The sequence below is a fragment of the Onthophagus taurus genome, chromosome 10 (assembly GCF_036711975.1).
Source record: "Onthophagus taurus isolate NC chromosome 10, IU_Otau_3.0, whole genome shotgun sequence".
Lineage (NCBI taxonomy): Eukaryota > Metazoa > Arthropoda > Insecta > Coleoptera > Scarabaeidae > Onthophagus > Onthophagus taurus.
Window position 1 is genome coordinate 9,777,707 of NC_091975.1, and position 16,823 is coordinate 9,794,529.

A 16,823-nucleotide genomic window follows, 5' to 3' on the forward strand; every position below is an offset into this window, starting at 1 on the left:
ATATGTGACGTCACGACGCAAACTAGCGCCATCTCTTCTACGTGAACCGAATTTTTTTATTGGCGGGTAATTCAAATTAACAAATTAAATCGAAAAACTTTTTGTTGTTAATAATGTATTTCTAATTACTTTTCATCTTTATTAAATAAGGAATATAATCGAATTTTTATTTTTGGTTAAAGTTAATTTATAATAATTGATATTTTAATTAAGGTGACGAAGAATTCGCCTTTGTTAATCGTAATTGCTGTTCTTTTCGACATTCTTCAACCTGCTTTTGGAATTGCTCTTTCAATCGAAGTAACTCCCTGATTCTTTGATATACGGGGTCCTAAAAAAAATCATTATTTATAATATTGTATGTTATAGTATGTTGTGTATATAATAACCTGAATACGCATACTTGGGTTCCACCTACAATAATACGCTTTCCAAAGCCGAATATTCCTTAAACTCGCAATCGGAATCAACACTTCTTGTTGATGGGGATTCGCCCAATATAGCGGGTTTAAATACAATTCTAATTGGCTATTAGTGTAAGACCAAAGAGAAACGGTCGTTTCTTTAACACCTTTAAGAAATAAGTTGAAATTTTAGTTGTAATTAGAAAAAAAATGTTTTTTTTGAGTTTATGTTACGTTGTTCAACTCGTTCTCTTTCGCTGTTGTACAAAAACGTTCCAAATCGGCAGGAATAAAGATTATCTAAAATCGTTATTAAGAAGTACTCGTTAAATTCGAATGCATTTGGATATTGTTGGGTTATTTGCCAGACGCAATCGATGAATTGAAGGAAAACGGGGGAACGATCAGCATCGGAATGATGATTATCGCCATGTCCAACCCTCTATAGATTATAAATCAATTAATTATTTATGATTGAAGCGAAATAAACCTAACCTGTTGGAATTTATGCCCAAAAGATAACCATTCCTTCTCAATTAGAACTTCAAATCCTTTTATCGTACGATAATATGGATCAAGCATTAACATAGCTAAAGCTGTAAGTTGAGCTGTTCGATCCCAACCATCAGAACAATGAACTAAAACTGATGTTTTATGATTTTCAACCTATAAAAATAAATATAGATTAAATTTTAAAATAAAAAAAAATAAAATTGAACCTTATCAACGATTCTAACAGCACCAGCTAAAATACACTTAATATGTTTCAACCAATACGTTGATTCTAACCCAGATAACCACTTGGTTTCTTCGATTGTAGGAAAACAAAGTTCTTTAAGTTTCCGTAACGATTCCCTCATAACGTGAATATTATGAATATCCAAAAAAACAAGCTCGGCGTTTTTATAAGCATCCTCAGATTCGTATCTAAGAATATAATTGTAATCATTTTTTTAATTGTAAAATAATTTTATTTACCCCCCTCCTTTTGGTTTATTAGCCATGGCGTTAGCACTGGGTCGAGCATCCAAAATAAACATTTTATCGGATTGAGCGTTAGCATCGATAATTAACGAAATAAATTTCTCATCATCACGACATTTTTTTCCACTAACACCAACCAACGGTTGTGAACATCGAGTTATAGTGGCCTGCGATTCGGAATGAATCCAACTCAAAACGGGAACTCGACCGCGGCTCCGAAAATTAGCAACATTTTTTATTTCTTCGTCTGTAACTTGAGCTGGAACGGCTAAAACCGCGGGATAGCTGTCGCAAATTTCGTAATTATCGTTTATTTTGGTGATTTTCCACATGTCGTTATTAATACCCTAAAAAAGAATGTTTTAATAATTTTTGTTTTTAATAAAAATAAGAGACAAATAAACTTTTTGCGACTTGTCTCTACAATTTCAAGGTCTTGAAAGCTTTTAGAGCCGTTAACCCTTATTTATTATAATAAAAAATTGTTCCTAAAAATCCTATTCAATAGATCTCTGAAAGACTGTGTCTTCCCACTAATCTGGAAGCAAGCCTCTCTTATTTTTAAATCTGGTTGTAGAAGCTTAATCGAAAACTATAGACCAATTTCTTTATTGCCCATTTTCGGCAAGGTCCTTGAGAGCTTAATATATTTTTTACACTGTAAAAAATGTTTTGGACCCTCGATAACACGGATTTTTTGCTGGTTGTTCGGTAAAGACTCGAATTACACTTACTTCCTATGTGGTTAATAGGACGCACTCGGTTAGAGTTAAAGATTTTTCCTCGCAGGCGGTATCAGTCTCATCCGACGTCCCTCTGGGAAACATTCTTAGACCTTTGCTTATCAATATTTATATTAATGACACATTTAAGTGTTTTAGAACCCTAACTGTTTAATGTATGCAGATAATCTAAAGATCTTCTGCTGCGTGTCTAATCCTAGAGACTGTTCTGTTCTTCAGCGAGATCTATACGAATTGTTTTATAAACTTTATCACCATAAATTATAGCAAATGCTTTACAATCACTTTTATAAAAAAGCCTTGTCTTATACGCTTTGACTACATCATTGGAGGCAAGTTGTTAAACAGGGTTACTTCTATAAGGGATTTGGGCGTGACGTTTGATAGTAAGCTATTATTCAATGAGCATGTCTATTTGGTGGTTGGCAAGGCTTTTCGTATGCTTGGATTCGTCATGAGATCAACTGCTGATTTTGCAGACACTAATTCATTAATGACCCTCTATTATACTGTTGTATGGAATCCACAATATGATATATTCGTGGAACGATTAGAGCGTATCCAAAAGAGGTTCCTTCGTTTTTTATGCTGAAAATGTCATACTACCTATGTTGACTACGACTCGACTTGCCAATCAACGCCGCGCACTAACGCCTATCAGCATTCGCCATTGTTGCACTCTGCTCGCTCTGCTGACCGTCTTTTCACGTGTTGATTGTTAGATATCTCGATTTTTCACTTATTTTTAATCTACTATACTTTATTGTTTCATTTTTTAGTTATCTCTTTTATTTTTGTCAAATTATTTACACAACTTAAGATACTGATTTAAATTTTTGGTGTCCTTTTTTTTTCTATCTTGTTGTATCTTTTTAGTAGCACAGCTTCAATTGGGTTTGTGTTGGCGCTGTGTTCCGTGAGAGTAAATAAATAAAAAAAGTAAAGTTGCCTGAATTAAACTGGTCACTTGATCTGGATTTCGGTTTAGCCACTGTATGTTCGTTCCCTTTGCTAAATTCTAAATTATTTACTAAATTATCATAAAAATTCTTCTTTAAACACACTTGATCTTGTTATTACTAATTCTACCGATGTATATCAAATTTATCTTTGTAGTGATCCGTTAGTTTCTGACGACAGTGCGCACTCCACTCTTAAGTTTTCATGGTGCCGCTTTCTGTTTTAGAAAAGCTTGGTTTCCTGAATTAAATTTAACGAAATTAACTGGGAATCCGAACTCGCTGGTCGTGATATCAACGACGCTGTTCAAATTTTTTCTAACTATGCCAATACTGCTATACGTGAATTTGTCTCTTTAAAACGCAAAACTACCAAGGGTTTTCCTACTTGGGTTTCATATAATACCATTAAAGTAATTCGAGAGAAAACGACTTGAGTATTTCACTTTTTCAATTCTAAGGAGTCGTGCAAAGTATGTTAGAAGAGCTGAAAGTAATATCCAATCTGAATTAAAGGTGTTTTGGGCTTTTAGTAAGTCTAAGAAGCGTACGGATGTCATTTCTATTTCCTCATTGTTCGCTGATTTCTTTTATTCGGTTTTTGTTGATCCTGCTCCAATTCAGCAGAATGTAGATTGTGTGGAAACGGATGCCCTTCCTTTGAATCAGATGCAGTTTGATCAGTGATGGGCGCTGGGTAAATACCCGGCGGGTAGGTATTTCTAAATTGCGTGTATAAAAGGCGTATAAAAGTGATACCAGTAAAAATGTATCAGATTCCAAAAAAAATGAAGAGGAAGACTTTTTTCCAACAAACAATCAACAATCAAAGACGTATTATCATCAGATAAATCTGTTGTAATAATAATAATATGTCACAATAGGGATATTTTACAAATTACAAAGTTAATAAGGGATATATAGTTTAAGTGGTAACCTCATTATTTGCGTTCCGTGCCATATGTGTCAAAGGTGCCCGCATCAGAACGTTGGTCCTAGCGATCGGCACCTGGTATGTATTGCTATTCCTGATACCAGGTCTGGGTATAATGAATCCAACTCGAACAAGAAGTGAAGGTGAGTCGACAGTACAATTGACGATGTTCGATAAAAATTTTCTACTAGCATCTTCTCTACGATTGTTCAAAGATGAAAAATTAAATTCTTCCAATAACGCAACGTAGTCAACACCTCGCTCCGGATACTGACCAACTGTTTTAAAATGTAAGTATTTTAAGAACCTCTTCTGCACTCTCTCGAGCATGAGCTGGTGAGAAGTATAATAAGGATACCAAACCATAGAACCATATTCCAATTTTGTACGAACAAACGCATAGAAAAGTACTGTTAATGCAGCTACGTTGTTAAATTTTTTACATTGCCTGATGATGAAACTCAATGCACCAGAGGCTGACTTTACTATAGCGTTAACATGGTCTTTGAATTGCAACTGGTCATCGAATAAGACACCCAAATCTCGAATAGCGCGTTCTCTGCGTATTGCTTCAACTCCCACACTATAATTAAACCTTAATGGGTTATTACACCTTGTGTAAGATACGACAACGCATTTTGCTATGTTAAGGTCAATTCCATTCTGTATTGACCAGGAACTGATAATGTTCAGATTGCGCTGTAAGATAACACAGTCTTCAGGGGATGTTACACGAGCGAATATCTTTAGATCATCGGCGTAAGCAAGCACATTACAATCAAGTCGTCGTAATAGATCGTTCAGATAAACATTGAATAGAAGGGGAGCCAGGATGGAACCCTGTGGAACACCAGAGCCAGCAGTGAACGTATTAGATTTAAAACCGTTGTAGCTCACATAGCAAAGTCTATTGGAGAGGTAAGATGAAATTAAATCCACGAAATCATTGGTAAATCCAAGACTGCAGAGTTTAGAAAGAAGTATTCCATGATCTAATCTATCAAATGCCTTTGTAAAATCTGTGTAAATTATGTCAACTTGTTCCCGTTTATCCATGTGCTCGCTGATGAACTGCGTTACCTCTGCTAAGTTAGTCATAGTTGAACGACCAGTCATAAATCCGTGCTAATGATCAGATATGTATGGGCGAACATAGTAACTCATTCTGGAGTATAGCAACATTTCGAAGACTTTCGAGCAATTGTTCAAAATGCTAATAGGTCGGTAATTTTCAATACTAAATCTGTCTCCCTTCTTAAAAACCGGCGTTATCCGAGTTTTTTTCCATACTGCAGGAAAAGTTTTAGTTTTTAAGCATAAATCTTTAATAATAAAACTTGGGAGACCGTCGTCGCCAGCGGTAGAGTCATTCTTTAGTCGTTTCATACAGATTTCTACCTCCTCGATAGAAAATGGAGTAATGTAGAAGGGTCCAGGCCAGTTGAGTTGCTGGTTACAGTTACCGATAGTTGTAAGTCCAGGATTGAAGACTTCAGAAAACAAGACAGAGAAGGCCTGCACTATTTCAAGGGGATCAGAGATTTCAGAGCCAGCAAAGGTCATGCAGCCTGGAATACGCGAATTACCATGTTTCTGATTCACGTAACGCCAGAAATTTTTGGGGTCGGTCAATATACAATTTTCGGTATTCACGAGATAAGCCTGATAATCAGAAACTATTGCATCCTTGGATAAACGACGCAACCTAACATATTCATCGTAATATGATAGCTGTTTAGAACTCTTCCACTTCTTAAAGTAGTGCTCCTTCATATTCAACATACGCTTAGTGCTTCCAGTAAACCATAGAGGAAATTTCGACGGCGATAAGCAGTATTTGGGTACATGTTTTTCAATAACGTTATAGTTATTATAGTAAAATTTTTCCACAGCAATATTAATATCCGAGCACATCAATATATCAGACCAGACAACACGACCAATATCGTCATACAATCCACGAAAGTCCGGAAGTTAAAACGAAGATTGTTATTTGATGGAAACACTAGAGCATCTTCAATATTCTGAGATTTAATGGAGATGTTCAGTGCAGGATGATTAAAGTTTTCAGTAAGTAAAGGTGCAACGTCACGCTCTGCAGTTACTTCGCAGTTAAAGTTAGTAAATACTAAGTCGAGTATCCTACCTCTAGAGTTGTAGATATGGTTATGTTGAACTACGTTTAAAGTATCAACAAAGATTTAAAATCTCGGACATATCACAGTTGAACAATTTGGTTTGCTGACTGCAGGCAATAAGAACGCCACCGCCCACTCTTCTATCCACAAGACGGTGATTACGATCATTTCTAATTACATTAAATGTAGTAGGCAGCAACTCAGAGTTGGTGATGTCCGGAGATAGCCATGTTTCGGTAAGCAAAATAATATCGAAATCGGTAGAATTTGTGGCTGTGTATAATTGGTGAGTTTTTGTTCGTAATTTAGATTAGATCAACTTATTATGATTATTATCATCAAGTCCTTTGCGTTCATTATTGGACATAGCTTTGTGCTGTCTGAATCCAATTGTTGGTCATTTTTTTGACGTCTACTTCGTCTGTTCGCTCGCGGTCTTCACTCAAGCAATCATTTTGTCCACTGCTCTATCTTCATTCGCGCGACATAACCCGCCCAGTTCCACTTAAGCTTTGTCACAATGTTGACCACATCATGTATTCTTCATAAGTCTTCATTTCGTGTATAGTCCCTCAGAGTTACACCCAGGATCGACCTCTCCATCTATCTTTGCGTTACTTGGACCCTCCTTGCAGTGGCTACCGTTAATGTTAAAGTTTTGGAGTCGTATGTCATAACCAGAAACACATTGATTGAAACCCTTTTCTCTTGGTTTCCCGTAGGCTTCTGTTTAGTTCGCTTGTTTGATTATCTCTCGATACACGAACCTCATAGCCAAGATATACATAGCTGTCAACTCTCTCAATCTCATTCCCAATGTTGATGTTAGAGCTGGGAAGAAGATTTATCCTAAATTTTGTTGATATTTAGCCCGACTCTTGCACAGACCTCCTTTAAGTCGTTCAGCATTAGTTTAATCTCTCCAAGGCCATCCGAAATAAAAACGATATCGGCCGCGTAGCGCAAATTACTTAGGATTTTGCCATCAATGTTTACGACTTTTTGGGTCCAATCCAGTTGTTTAAATGCACTGTCCAGGACTGTGATGAACAATTTGGGTTCAACAGTGTAAACTACTCAGTGAAAGGGTTCAACTACTCTACTCTCTTCAGTCTTTCATGCAATTTTACCGTCATTGTAGTATTCTTATAGATATTATAAATAAGTTTAGTATATCGATAATCAACTCTGCTTTCTTGTAATGCTTACAAAACTGCCATCCACTCAATTTTGAAAATAAACCTTTGAAAATAAATACCTGGGTATTTAACAACACTGACTTTAACAGAATTGAGGTTGAGGAGGCCTTGATGGACATCAGGGTTATAGACAGTATTAGTATTCCATCAATTTTAATCAAGGAATGTTCACAGTCTCTGTCCCTTCTTTTAACTATTATATTTAATGCTTCATTAATAATAGGTATCTTTCCTTTATTGTGGAAGTGGGCTTTTATTCTTCCCATTTATAAATCTGGGGAGTCTGGTGTTATATCTAATTACCGCCCCATATCTATTTTGTGTTTGAGAAAGTGGTTCATCACATCTATTCTTTGCCCTTAAGTCTAAAATCAAGTTGATTCAGTTTACACAGATTTTAGTAAAGCTTTTGACTGGGTGGATCACAACTTATTTCTGTTTAAACTAAAAAATTTTGGAATTTAGGGGAAATTTTATCTGAAGGAGAGATTGTTAACCCTTTACTGTTTAATATTTATGTTAACGACATATTTGACGTCTCTTTCTCTGTATCTCTTCACCTCTTGATTGTTCTAGGCTCCAATCTGACTTAAATAATCTACATGCTTTTTGCTTAAATAATCGTCTATCATTAAACTTATGAAAGTTTAATGTTATTTCCTGCTGGTGAGAGGTTGCAATGTGTCTCATTTATTAGAGATTTGGGTGTTACATTTGATCATAAATTATTTGATAAACATATTGATGCTGTTATCTCCAAAGCCTGGCGTATGTTAGGATTTATTATTAGATCCATGGCAGCTTTTTCTAACATTAATGCAATTAGAAATCTCTATTTTGCCTATGTCTACAGCATACTTATTTGAAATGATATATGTGATATAAATATAGACTAGACTGAGTTTTAATTTTTTCACATGAGATAAATAAAATTAAAAAAATAAATAAATAAATAAAAATAATAACCATTCGTTTTAATTCAGCGATTGGTTCATAAACAGCCCACCCATTTTCTGGGAACATTTCCGAATACTCAAAAGCGAAAAGTTTTAATTTATTCGAAAGGGGGAACGCAAATTGTTGAAGTCTTTCAAACATATCTCTACGAGAATGATTTTCTTGTTTATGTGCGAACCTTAAATTTCTCATATCTTTACAAAAAACTTCAATTCCGTACGCGTTTTCACCTCGAGATGATAAACCCCCTACTTTTTCTATTCGAGAAACCTTAAAAAATAAAAATTTAGGGATTGAATCCTTAATTCTTTGATTAAAATCTTACCACACCCAAAGGAACATCGATAATCGTATTTAAATCTTTATCTGTTGATCGAAAATAAAGTTTATAATTTGTAACGGTTAAAACTCCTCTCGAGGGGCCATTGTAAGGACAAACGTAAGTTACGTCTCTCGCTTGCTCTGAAATCTTCTCACCGGGGAATAAAGGGATTTCATCAGCTCGAGAATTCAAAATTGCTTCAGTATTTGCCTAAATGTTGATTAAAAATTAATTAAAAGAAAATCATAACCTCAACAAAATTTTACCTTTGTTATTTTTCTTCTTTCCAAAGTCGAAACGACATTTTCTGTTGATGTTGAGCTCGAGGAGCAATAACTTTTACTTGGAGAAGTTTTTCCCCAACTAGTCTATAAAACATTAATTAAATACAAATAAATTATTAATGATTGTTTACTTACAGTTTCTTGTTTAGAATTTAAAGAGCTTGATTTTGAATCTCCTATAAACCCCTCAAGACTGATATTTTTGTGGTAATTCCCAGGTTCCATGTTTATAAGTTCGATGGGTTTATCCATCAGAAAACTAAATTATGATTAAAAGTTCTTGTTAGTTTGTTACCTGAGTTAACCTGTCATTTATTATTTTTTGACACTTGATGTGACGTTTTCATAGACTTTTAAAACATCGAAAAGTTACATAAAAAAATAATTCATTATCAACGTATTTCGTTAAAATATTTATTAATTATTCATTATTTCATTATTATTCGATTTTATAACGTGAATTAAAGCGAAATGTGAAATTGTAATAAATTATTTTATTGTTGAAATCAAAAAAAGATTTGACGTTTTGTACATGTACAAAAAATCGTTGAACACTCGCCATTTCTATGTTTTTATTTATACTTTTATACAGTGTATTTCACTTAAGAAGCAATACACAAAAAAAGAAAATAAAATTAAAATATAAAGTGAAATATTAACGGTTATAAATTTATTACTGTTAGGTTATCCAACTTGACTCGGTTACCATGGCGATTAAGATCGAAATATTGCAGGTGCTTGTCAAAATTGAAATTAAATTTAAGTTTATTTGAAGGAAAAGTCTTATTTAATTGTTTAAAAGGCTGTATTTAACTCAAAATTGGTTTATCTAGGGTATTATAAACAAGGTAAGTGGATTAAATCAAAAAGAGATATTTTTAATTTATTTCTCTTAATTAGAATCGATTTAAATTAACGAATTTGTTATGAATGCGAGATAATCGTAAAGAATTCGAATTGTTTTAAAATTAATAAAAATTATGTTAGAATTGATAAAAAAATCGGAAAATTTTATTATTTTAAGGTTATCCAACGTGACTCGGTTACCATGGCGATTAAGATCGAAATATTGCAGATGCTTGTCAAAATTGAAATTAAATTTAAGTTTATTTGAAGGAAAAGTCTTATTTAATTGTTTAAAAAACTGTATTTAACTCAAAATTGGTTTATCTAGGGTATTATAAACAAGGTAAGTGGATTAAATCAAAAAGAGATATTTTTAATTTATTTCTCTTAATTAGAATCGATTTAAATTAACTACAATTAACGAATTTGTCATGAATGCGAGATAATCGTAAAGAATTCGAATTGTTTTATAATTAATAAAAATTATGTTAGAATTGATAAAAAAATCGGAATAAAATTTTATTATTTTAAGGTTATCCAACTTGATTTTGGCTCGGTTACCATGGTGATTAAGATCCAAACATTAGTTGCTTGTCAAAATGGACGTCGAATTTAAGTTTTTTTTTGTGAAAAACACATTAATTGGATTCAAAATGGGTAAATGGATGAAATTATAAGCAAGGTAAGTGGATTAAATCAAAAAAATATATATTTAGAAGAATTTAGGGTTAAATAACAATTAAAACTAGAACTAACACTTTAATTAATTCTTTTCTAGTGTTAGTTCTAGTTTTACACTATCACTAGAACTAACACAAGATCTAGAACGGTTTTGCACTAGTTAGAAGTGATGATTAAGGAAATTAAGGTAATTTTTTAACAATTACATTCTTTATTGATATAAATAATCTCACAGCGTTCATATAAAAATGTGTATTTCGTTTTAATTGATTAACCGGAGGAGAAAATTAACTAAAAATAAATAAATATCACTTACCATCTAAGGAAATCAATAACATAAACGAATAATTAACGTAAATGAAGAAAAAATCAAAAATACATAACCTACAAAAAAAATGACAGATAATTTATTTGAGGTTATGTTTTTTTAAACTGATTTAATAACTATTTTTTAATCTATTTAAAGTTGTTAAATGTAGAGATCACTATAAAAAAATTAGTTTTGTTTTTTTTCATAATAATTAAATAAAAAACGTTTTTTTTAAGTGTGTTAAAAGAAGATTAATCTAGCATCGGTTGGACTTTGTTCCATCGGGCAGTAGGGACATTTCATTCTATAACAAATTACGAAAAAACAATCAATTTTGTTTATAATTTAATCTTTTACTCACTTATTTCCACTGCAAAGCTTATTTAAAGCATCTCGGGATATAACATGACCACAAATTAACCTCATGGGAGGGTTATTTTCCGTCGATTGTTGCCTTAAAATCGGGCAAGCAAACATTGAGTGATATCTACTATCATTTCCCAAATCAATTTCAATCTAAAACAAATTCGTATAACGCGAGTATTAAATTTTATAACCTCACTCACAGGTAGTTCATCTTTTCCATTCCAAATAGCTGCTACCTGCCTTTCTTTCATGATATGTTTAATATTTAACAATGCAGGAATTGCTTTACACCCAGCATTAACACAAGTTGATAAAGGACTATTAACGCTAACCCCTAATAAAGAACAAGCATCTTTTGTAAAAATATCATAAACATCCATCCACCTATCCGGATCTAACAAACAACTATATGGAGATCTGTTAATATCGTTGCGAACATACAACATCATTCCCATTAAAGTTTGAATTTCTTTTTCGTGTTTATAAGCGAACGGTTTAAAAAAAGTCCGGGCATAATTAATCGCTTCGGTTTCATTAGCAGATCCGTTTCTTAAAATTTCAATGTATTTTAAACGATGTAATTGGAATTCTAGTGATGAATTTTGTGCCTCTAAGTTTTCGCGGTGAGTCACGGCCCAATCTAAAGCCGGTTGTAAATTTTTCTCTCGTAAACTTTCTAAAATGTGATTTAACTCCGTGAACGGTTCATTTTCGTTTAATTCCACTTCAACGCTTGATTCTTTCGCGAGCTCTTGCGCCACGTCTTTCATTCCTTGCCGATAAAAATGTTGGCAAATGATTTTATTTAATAATTCGATTTTTTGCGGAGTGTTAAATGAATCCTCTTTAGTGGCGCCGGCGAAATCTTGAATGAAATGCTTATCGATGACTTTTCCAACTCTCGAAACTGTCGCGTGGAGATCTTTGTGGTCGGCGGATAACATTGAAATCGTTTCTTTTACTTTTATCGTAGCTTGTTTTAACGTGTCTACTTGAATCGGTGTTAATTCGTGATTTGATGGTGCTACGAAGAAAAAAGTCTTTGTTTGAACAATAACAATGACCTCAAGGTATAAAGAAACTTACCATTGTCAATTTGATGTTTTAAACTCTGTATGTATTGAACTAGCTCTCCCAAAGTTCTGTTGGCGTGTTCCCCGATACTCTCGAATTTCGACAATATCTTGTCGACTTCTTTTTCGACGGCACAACAAGCTTCCATCGTATTTTTTAACGTTTATTATGTACTTTTCATCAACAACTGTCAATCAACTAAACGTTTTTGACGTTTACCTCGAAGAAATCTGTAATTATGTTTTTAATAAATCACACCAAGAGATGGCGCCGTTTTTTTGAGTTATTACGTTAAGAATTTTTAATAATTCGTTTTTATCGCATTATTTAATAAAGGTTATAAGATAACGAAATTCCATTAAAACGTTTTAAATAAGAAAATGATAACGTTAATAAAAAAATTTGTTTTGATTCTTAACCGATTTAAATTTTGACATCTGTCATTTCCTTCGTTTGAGATAAAAACATCACTTGAGATAACGAAAGTATTTAATTTAAGGAATTATCTCGTATTAAGCGGTTCTAATCAACATTAACATCAAGAATGTCTTCGGTTCCTTCAGTTTCTCTAAATAACGGGTTTTCAATTCCCGTTTTTGGGTTAGGAACTTGGAAGGTAATTTCTAACCTCACTTTTTTTTAAAATTTAATTTATCTTCCTATTCATCGTATTTTTTAACGTTTATTATGTACGTTTCATCAACAACTTCAATCAACTTAACGATTTTAACATTTATTTCGAAGAAATCTGTAATTACATATGTTTTTAATAAATCACACCAAAAGGTGGCGCCGCTTTTTTTGAGTTATTACGTTAAGAATTTTTAATAATTCGTTTTTATGGCATTATTTAATAAAGGTTATAAGATAAGGAAATTCCATTAAAACGTTTTAAATAGGAAAGTGATAACGTTAATAAAAATTAAGTTTGATTCTTAACCAATTTAAGTTTTGACATCTGTCATTTCTCTCGTTTAAGATAAAAACATCACTTGAGATAACGAAAGTATTTAATTTAAAGAATCATCTCGTATTAAGCGGTTTTAATCAACATTAACACGAAGAATGTCTTCGGTTCCTTCAGTTTCTCTAAATAACGGGTTTTCAATCCCCGTCTTTGGGTTAGGAACTTGGAAGGTAATTTCTAACCTCCCTTTTTTAAAAAATTTAATTTATCTTCGTATTCATCGTATTTTTTAACGTTTATTATGTATGTTTCATCAACAACTTCAATCAATTTAACGTTTTTAACGTTTATTTCGAAGGAATCTGTAATTATGTTTTTAATAAATCACACCAAAAGATGGCGCCGCTTTTTTGAGTTATTACGTTAAGAATTTTGAATAATTCGTTTTTATCGCATTATTTAATAAAGGTTATAAGATAAGGAAATTCCATTAAAACGTTTTAAATAGGAAAGTGATAACGTTAATAAAAAATTAGTTTTGATTCTTAACCAATTTAAATTTTGACATCTGTCATTTCTCTCGTTTAAGATAAAAACATCATTGAGGAAAGAAAGTATTTAATTTAAGGAATTATTATTTATTATTAAGCGGTTGTAATCAACATTAACACGAAAAATATCTTCGGTTACTTCAGTTTCTCTAAATAACGGGTTTTCAATCCCCGTGTTTGGGTTAGGAACTTGGAAGGTAATTTCTAACCTCACTTTTTTTTTAAATTTAATTTATCTTCGTATTTTTTAACGTTTATTATGTACGTTTCATCAACAACTTCAATCAACTTAACATTTTTAACGTTTATTTCGAAGAAATCTGTAATTATGTTTTTAATAAATCACACCAAAAGATGGCGCCGCTTTTTTTGAATTATTACGTTAAGAATTTTTAATAATTCCTTTTTATCGCATTATTTAATAAAGGTTATAAGATAAGGAAATTCCATTAAAACGTTTTAAATAGGAAAGTGATAACGTTAATAAAAAATTAGTTTTGATTCTAAACCAATTTAAATTTTGAATCTGTCATTTCTCTCGTTTAAGATAAAAACATCACTTGAGATAACGAAAGTATTTAATTTAAGGAATTATCTCGTATTAAGCAGTTCTAATCAACATTAACACGAAGAATGTCTTCGGTTCCTTCAGTTTCTTTAAGTAACGGGTTTTCAATCCCCATTTTTGGGTTAGGAACTTGGAAGGTAATTTCTAACCTCACTTTTTTAAAAAATTTAATTTATGTTATTTTAAATTTAGTCGAAGCCGGGCGAAGTGACTCAAGCTGTTAAAGATGCAATCGATATAGGTTATCGCCACATTGATTGTGCCCATGTTTATGGTAATGAGAAAGAGGTTGGAGCTGCGATAAAAGATAAAATAGATGAAGGTGTTATTAACCGCGATGATTTATTTGTTACAAGCAAATTATGGAACACCTTTCATCGCGTTGATCTAGTTGAAAAAGCGATGAAAGAAACTTTAAATAATTTGGGGTTAGATTACATCGATTTGTATTTAATTCATTGGCCTTTGGGTTATAAAGAAGATGGGGAATTATTTCCCACCGACGAACAAGGAAAAATCCAATTCAGCAACGTTGATTACGTGGATACATGGAAAGCAATGGAAAAATTAGTCGAAAAGGAATACACAAGATCAATTGGGTTATCAAACTTTAATAAACGCCAAATCGAACGTGTTTTAGACTCAAGCACAATTAAGCCGGTTAATTTACAAATTGAATGCCACCCTTATTTGAATCAAAAAAAATTGATTGAATTTTGTAAGTCAAATGGTATTACGGTCACTGCTTATAGCCCATTGGGAAGCCCAGATAGGCCGTGGGCCAAACCGGACGATCCACAGCTTTTAGAAGATGAAAAATTAAACTTTTTGTCAGAAAAATATAAAAAAACTACCGCTCAAATTTTGTTGAAATACCAAGTTCAACGAGGTGTTATTACAATTCCTAAATCGGTGAATAAAGGGAGAATCGCCGAGAATTTTAACATCTTTGATTTTGAATTGGACCCAAAAGATTTGGAGTATATTAATGGGTTCGATTGCGGTGGGAGGTTTTGTCCAATGACAGCGTAAGTTTTGATTTATTTATTTTTTTTTAATTTAAAATAAAATTTTTGATATTATTGTAGCGGTGTTGGTCATCCACATCATCCGTTTGAAAATGATGAGTATTGATGGAAAATTTTCTTAATCGTTTGAGTTTAAAATATATAAATCTCATCCTAAATCCATCGATATTTTTTGTAATTTATGTTCTATGAGCAATCAAATAAGAATTTATATATACATATTTTTTAATGAGGTGGACGTTTTTGTAATTTTAGCCTTGTTATGTGTGGAATTCAACGTGATTAACATAAAAGCATTTTAAGGATAAGAAAATGTTATCAATGTTTTTTATTAAAGAGGTTATTGTTATTAAAATATGGCCTTAATACTGATTTCAGTTGATCCAATCATTTATTACGTGTTAAATAAAAGAGGGTAATGAAAAACTTCTTAGAATTGATAAAGAAATCTAAGGCCTTCGAACTGTAACATTTATTTCTAAATTGAAGGTTTATGGGATTTTTTAAAAAATAAATACAAGAAAAGCGTAAATTCCACATACAACAAGTATCCACCAGTCCATACACCAATTACCTTAGATTATTCCCCCACCAGTCTTAATTCCCCAGACGCGTATGTTCTCGCAATATACTGTAGTACTTTAATGTCGTATTCGTGCCATTCAATTTTTGGATATTTATTAAAAATGAGTACAAAGCATTCGAGATTTGATTTAAAATGGGGTCCACAAAAATACAGCTTTGTACGGGACGTCCGAGTCCTAGAGCAGCGGTTCCCAACCTTTTTGACTTGCAGAGCCCTTTTTACAATCAATTTTTGTGGCGGAACCCCAGAAAAGCCCCAAGGGCTCCGCGGAGCACAGGTTGAAAACCACTGTCCTAGAGTATTGAGTGTTCGAGCGTACTATTAAACAAAGTGCGTGAAAGTCCTAAGATAAGTGCTTCAAAAATTGCTAACGAATTAAATTCTGTATCTCAAAGAACAGTAAGTGCACAAACGATTCGAAATGTTCTTCACAAAAATGGATATCATCGCCGCATACCTAGGAAGAAGCCTTTTATATCACAAAAGAAACGTATAAATCAAATTATACATACATTCAAACGAGAAAATTTGTTCCCAACAGTAAAATATGAAGTATATACTCCTTACCAGGTAATATCTAGTTTTATGGCAACAGTATCTAGTCGTCTGCAAGCAGTGGATAGTCGTCAATAATATACAGGGTGTTTCATGAAGTTCTCCCGGCACTAATGGAGCATGTTGTTTAAGTGATTTGTAATAAAAAAGTTCATATGAACATATGTCCGATTCACTTCACGAGTTATATGAATTTGAAAATAATATTTAAAAATTATGGCGTTACGGCCCAGCGCGGGGCTCAAAGGATAAATGTGCTATGACTGCATTAGTAAAATAAAGTACTTATTCCCATAATTGCGTCATGTTTGACCAAAAAAAAAAGCATTGAGCAAGACAATTCACTTTATTTATTGAGCTACACTTATGCATTTAAAAATAAAGTAATTGCGATAATGTTACTTTTTATTATAATTTGAAAAAATAA

At 32.6% G+C, this 16,823-nt stretch overlaps 3 protein-coding genes and 1 long non-coding RNA gene across 4 annotated transcripts; 2 read left to right on the top strand and 2 right to left on the bottom strand.

Annotated features, from left to right (window-relative positions):
• Window positions 1-153: 153 nt before the first annotated feature.
• LOC111419679 (phosphatidylinositol-3-phosphate phosphatase) lies at window positions 154-9,249 on the bottom strand. The gene is made up of 10 exons (XM_023052529.2): window positions 9,060-9,249; window positions 8,907-9,008; window positions 8,644-8,850; window positions 8,328-8,588; window positions 1,383-1,735; window positions 1,124-1,331; window positions 900-1,070; window positions 639-846; window positions 390-571; window positions 154-331 (listed from the first exon to the last, which is right to left on the bottom strand). The coding sequence occupies exons 1-10, from the start codon at window positions 9,174-9,176 to the stop codon at window positions 209-211; spliced, it is 1,932 nt and encodes a 643-aa protein (XP_022908297.1). The 5' UTR covers window positions 9,177-9,249; the 3' UTR covers window positions 154-208.
• Window positions 9,250-9,500: 251 nt separating this feature from the next.
• LOC139431600 (uncharacterized) lies at window positions 9,501-12,977 on the top strand. Its single transcript, XR_011641694.1, has 4 exons — window positions 9,501-9,772; window positions 9,949-10,113; window positions 10,303-10,452; window positions 12,660-12,977. It is a non-coding gene; the product is annotated as an uncharacterized lncRNA (long non-coding RNA).
• Window positions 10,642-12,410, bottom strand: LOC111419680 (required for meiotic nuclear division 5 protein souji). The gene is given in 4 exon segments (XM_071199577.1): window positions 10,642-11,065; window positions 11,123-11,279; window positions 11,282-12,151; window positions 12,214-12,410. Coding segments are annotated over 4 exon segments (1,227 nt in total). The 5' UTR covers window positions 12,350-12,410; the 3' UTR covers window positions 10,642-11,001.
• A 1,186-nt stretch (window positions 12,978-14,163) lies between the features above and the next one.
• On the top strand, window positions 14,164-15,488 carry LOC111419681 (aldo-keto reductase 1B-like). Its single transcript, XM_023052531.2, has 3 exons — window positions 14,164-14,364; window positions 14,420-15,255; window positions 15,316-15,488. Exons 1-3 carry the CDS (start codon window positions 14,293-14,295, stop codon window positions 15,359-15,361), a joined length of 954 nt encoding a protein of 317 aa, XP_022908299.2. The 5' UTR covers window positions 14,164-14,292; the 3' UTR covers window positions 15,362-15,488.
• Window positions 15,489-16,823: the final 1,335 nt, after the last annotated feature.